At 56.1% G+C, this 5102-nt stretch overlaps 1 protein-coding gene across 1 annotated transcript; it reads left to right on the top strand.

Moving 5' to 3' along the window:
* The first annotated feature begins 3745 nt into the window (after positions 1-3745).
* LOC117855387 (uncharacterized) lies at positions 3746-4641 on the top strand. Its single transcript, XM_034737730.2, has one exon. It carries the CDS (start codon positions 4000-4002, stop codon positions 4453-4455), a length of 456 nt encoding a protein of 151 aa, XP_034593621.1. The 5' UTR covers positions 3746-3999; the 3' UTR covers positions 4456-4641.
* Positions 4642-5102: the final 461 nt, after the last annotated feature.

Genomic DNA, 5102 nt, shown 5'->3' with positions numbered 1-5102 from the left:
AGGGGGTGTTTGGTTCCTCCCCTTAAAGTTTAGTTTCTGTCACATCGAATGTTTAGATACTAATTAGAAGTATTAAATATAGACTATTTACAAAACCCACTCCACAGATGGAGGCTAAACAGCGAGACGAATCTATTAATTCATAATTAGCAAATGGTTACTGTAGCACCACATTATCAAATCATGGACTAATTAGGCTTAATAGATTCGTCTCGCCGTTTAGCCTCCATCTATGCATTAGTTTTATAATTAACTCATATTTAATCATCCTAATTAGTCTCCGAATATTTAATGTGATACGGACTAAACTTTTATCTCGAGGAACCAAACGCTCCCTTAGTACCCGGTTCAGTACCGCGGCTTTTGCTTTTCTGAGGAACCGTACCCGTTGCATACGTGTTGATTTTCTGCCACCATGACAGGGACGGCGAAATAAAACAAGAGAAGAAATAATGTGTTCTCCACTCTTTTTCTTTTTTATATTTTTAAAAAGCGAATACAGGAACGGGACCCTTTTCATCGCGGCTCCTCTCATGAATTTAATCATGGGTCCTGCCTGTTTATTACATACACGCAGCCATCCGAGTGCGACACGAATCTGATCATGGCGATTTAGCGACAGTGAAATCTAGCGCTTACGCTACTTGCGAAAAGGATAAGGCACTCCCTACGCCGCGCCCTACGCTTTTCGATCTTCTTTTTAACCGAAACTTATCTGCAGAGAGCTATACCTATACAAACTTCACTTGCTTGTTCAGCATAAGGTACAGCTGTAAAGCAGCAGTGTTTCATCAGCCTTCAGCGTCAATCAACGTGAGGGTCAGCAGGCTATTACTCGAGTAGTAATTCATGGCACTAATAGCAGAATAGCACCACCAAAGCCTAGAGCTGCGCCCATCACTCTGGCTACAAGGTGTAGCACCCGACCCGTTCGACACCAGTCTACTCCGACTGGAAGCATCGGCATGCATCTCCCGTTACGCGACCGGCACCGGCCTGACCTGACTCCTCCGGATGCTGCAACTGCAAACGTGTAGCTTCTTCACAAAGGACAAGTACCATACCAAAGTGACCCATCGAGAGAGACGAGTTTGTTTGTACTAGTTCCTTTTGGAAAAGGAAAAAAAAGAAGAAAAATAAATTGAGAAGGAGTTAACTGAGAGGATCCGGTAGACCAACCAAGAACCAACCCTTCCTACTCCACACCCACCGTGCCTGTCGTCTGTTGATCCTCGAACAAAGCACTGGTGCGTTGCACGGTCGCCCGGAAACACGCCTGCAACAAGGGTGTTAGCAAGCATCTTTGTTTAAGCTTGAAGCAAAACCGAGTCCCTGTCGCGCACCCGTACGGCCAAATGCGGCTTGGATCCAAGCAACAAGTTGCGAGGAAAAGCTGGGTGGGGCGGGAATCGTCGGGGCAAAGGCGAGCATCAGGGCCGGCCGGCACGCCGAACAAAGCTCCCCTCTGTCCGACGCGACCGGCGAGGGGAGCGAGGGAATGTCTCGGGCACCAAATCACATGACGTGACAGTGACACGGCGGGGACGGGGAGCTCAGAGGTCAGAGGCGCGCGGACACCGAAACGTGCCGCGCGTGGCGGAGCATATGATGACGAGGCACACCGCGCGGATAGGGACGAGACGGGGGCGCCTTTGCCTTTTGTTTTTTCTTTTGTTCGTGTGTGGGTGCGTGTGTTTTGCATGGATCATGCTGGATTGCTGGTGGTGCATCTATCTGTGTATCTGTGTCGGTGGAAATTGATATTGTGCGCCAGTATATTTTCTGGCACGACAGTATAGAATAAGACCGTCCACTAGTTCGTGTAGCAATACGAGATACCGCTTCTTATTTTCTAATGTGTGCACGCCTCGATCTTTCATTTTCATTCCCTGGGCGCCACAACAGGTGCCAGCAAAGATCTCGAGGCCCATGAGCTTTCCCGTTCGTTCACACGCAGAGGCCCAACCAGGAGTCCAGGAGAACTACCTGGTTACTACTTAGTGATGTCCATAAACATGAGCTAGTGGGCCGTGTGCTTATGGGCCTTAATTTAACCTAAGCAGGTGTGGGCTACGTACGAGTCGTCGTAGTATGTGAGCTCCCTGGCCCAGCCCACAACTCCCCAACCTCTTTTTTCAGCTCAGCTACTCGCCTACTCAGCTGTTTGCGTGGTCGGCACCGCCGCCGCCGGGCGGCACGGCACGAGCGCACGATCCCAGTTCGTGGGCCAACTCCTCCCCCGATCCGCAACCAACGTCGGTGACTAGTTTAATTTCGCGGCGAGCACGAATGAATGCGCCGGGATCGCCGCCGCACGTGGGCGGGTTGGCCCGACCCCGTCAAGTTGGCCCTCCGGCACCACCGGCGGCGATCGCGACCCGCCCTCAATCTCATCGTCATCGAAAACGGACAGCGCAGCGTGGGCGAGCACAGCAAGGCGACGCCGACATCTCCCGCCGCGTCGCGCGGAGGCGGCGACCTGGCCGACAGGGGGGCTAGCGGGTAGCGCCGTAGCGGCGCGCGGCCGGCAACGCCAAGTTGCCGCCAGCGGCGCCCGGACGGGCCAGACCCAACCCAACTGCCCGCACCCTAATCCTCTTCCCCCGCCTGTCAGAGCGGCAGGCAGGCTGGCTGAGTTGCTGGCTGCCGTGCCGTGCGCCGCTTGCACCCGGCCACTTGAGGTGAGTGACGCGAGGCCCCCGTCCGTCTCGTCTGCCGGCTCGCAATCAACCCCGGCGGGTTTGCCGACATGCGGCCACGCCCTGTCGGCCCTTAAATACGCCCTAACCGCTTGCCCAACATGATACAGTCATACGCCACCGACGACGGCTTCCTCTTCACTCGTACTCGTGGACCCTGTTGTGCTTCTGCAGCGTACTTGTACGGTCCTGTTTCTAAAAAAATGTACTTGTACGGTCCTGGTATATACCCGTAGAAAGAGACTAAAATACTGAGAAGATCTTGCAGCCATTGACAACATATACAGCACTCACATGCGGAGGTTTTACAGCTCCCGGACTCCAGTGCACGCAGCACAGCATGCCGACGCGCGGAATTGGCTTCCAACCTGTGTGCTTCGCTGCTAGTACGAGCGCTTCACGATGTCGGCGTGCCATCGGCGCGGGCGCACGCGATCCCCCACGCCGCCCATCTTCCCAAGTCGCCGGCGGTTCCACGTGACCGCGGGGCGCGCGCTTAGATCGAGCGCCGCCTCGGCCGGCCGCGCGGCCCCATGTTCCATGCCTGGCCGGGCGTCAGCTACGTGCACATGCCGTGACCTACCGATCGACCGTACCCGTAACAGGCTGCCGTGCCGCGCGGCTGGAACGTGACACGCCAGCGTGCGTTTTCTACCGGCCGGGGACCTCGTCGCTCGCACGTCGTCGTATATCCTACGAACGGTGCGACGCAGGAGACCGAAGCATGAGGATCACGAACCGCGCATAAATCTTTGTCGTTGGCTAGTACAAACATTGAGCGATAACAAGATAATCTGATCGTAAAGTTTACCGGCTGGGCTCAGCAACAGCGATGCGTGACAGCGAGTTGGGTGTGCCCGCCCAGTCGCGTCCGTCGACACCAGTTTCCATCACGATCCCGGCGGGTACTCGACTCGGCCAGTCGGCCAGTCGGCCAGCCTAGGTGAGCTGCACACACACATGAAACCCGCCGAGACGAGAAGGACGCACCAACTGGAACTGGTCGCGCAAACCGGCTGCTGCGCCGGCGGCGTCGACCCAAACCACTTGGGGGCGTGTCACGAGCGACCAGCCCACTTGCCTTGCCGCGCCGCACCCCTTCCTCCCGGAGTCCAAGGCAAAAACCAAAGCCGCTCCCCCCACCCGGCCTCCTACTCCTACAAAAGGACGCGCGCCCAAACGACACGAACCTCCACAGCTCTCACACACTCTCACTCCCTCGCCGCCTCCCCCTCAGAACTCCAGAGCAGAGTGCAGAGCCAAGCATTCCGCCTCCGGGAAGCAGAGCAGCCTGCCGGCCATGAAGCGAACCAGAGCGCAGCAGCCCAAGGTAGAGGACCCGCAGGAGCCCGGCACCGCCGCGAACCCCGCCAAGCCGCAGCGCCGGGCCGCCAAGCAGCCGCGGCAGCCCAAGGCGGGCGCCAACAAGAAACCCGCAGCGGCGACGGCTCGCGCCGCGGCGGTCGCGGCCGCAGCCGCCGCCGCCGCCGCTAATGCGGCTTCGCCCGGGGCGGAGATGGCGCCGATGGTCCCGGACGTGTGCGCGGCGGCGGACGGGGAGGCGGACGCGCGGTCCGTGGACTGCTGGGACCTCGACGCCGGGCTTGAGGCGGCGGCGTGGTGGACGTGGGGCGTGGACGAGGAGAAGCTGCTCGGGTGGTTTCCCTTCGTCGAGGAGGACTTCCGGTGCACCGGCGGCCGCGCCGGCGACGCCGAGGTGGACGCATTCGACCACGACATCTGGAGCATTTGGTGAAATCGGGTAGAGGGATAGGGACGAGCCGCCGGAGCAGGTGCCGCTGCCTTTTGCCCGTGTTGCTCCGGCCGGGGTATTGTTTTGGTACAGGAACCGGGAAGAATGGCGGTGGAGGAATATGTAGGCGAGGTAGCTAGGAGACTAGTGTATGCTATCAATCAATCGAAAATGCTCTTGGTTGCTCCATCGATCGTGCTCTGTGCTCGACTGTCCCGTGCTTGATCATGTGCGATTTGGTTGTTCAAGCTGGCGCCATCTTCTTCCCTGTTCGAGCGTTGGTGGTAGGCAGCGCAGCGCACCTATGAGGTGTTAAACTTTATTTTGGGTCACCTCAGATATTCGGATCCTAAGAGAACTACACATGAGCAACTTATAAAACTAATTGCAGAACTTTGTGCTAATTCGAGCTAATTATAAAACTAATTGCAGAACCATGTGCTAATTTGCGAGATGAATCTATTAAGCCTAATTAATTCAATCATTAGCAAATGGTTACCGTAGCACCATATTGTTAAATCATGTACTAATTAGGCTTAATAGATTCGTCCCGCGAATTACACTTCGTCTATGCAATTAGTTTTATAATTAACGTATATTTAAAACTTCTAATTACTGTCCAGGTGTTAAATTGCCAAACAGCCCCTAAG

Source organism: Setaria viridis, chromosome 5 (genome assembly GCF_005286985.2).
Source record: "Setaria viridis chromosome 5, Setaria_viridis_v4.0, whole genome shotgun sequence".
NCBI lineage: Eukaryota > Viridiplantae > Streptophyta > Magnoliopsida > Poales > Poaceae > Setaria > Setaria viridis.
This window is presented reverse-complemented; position numbering and strand designations above follow the sequence as displayed.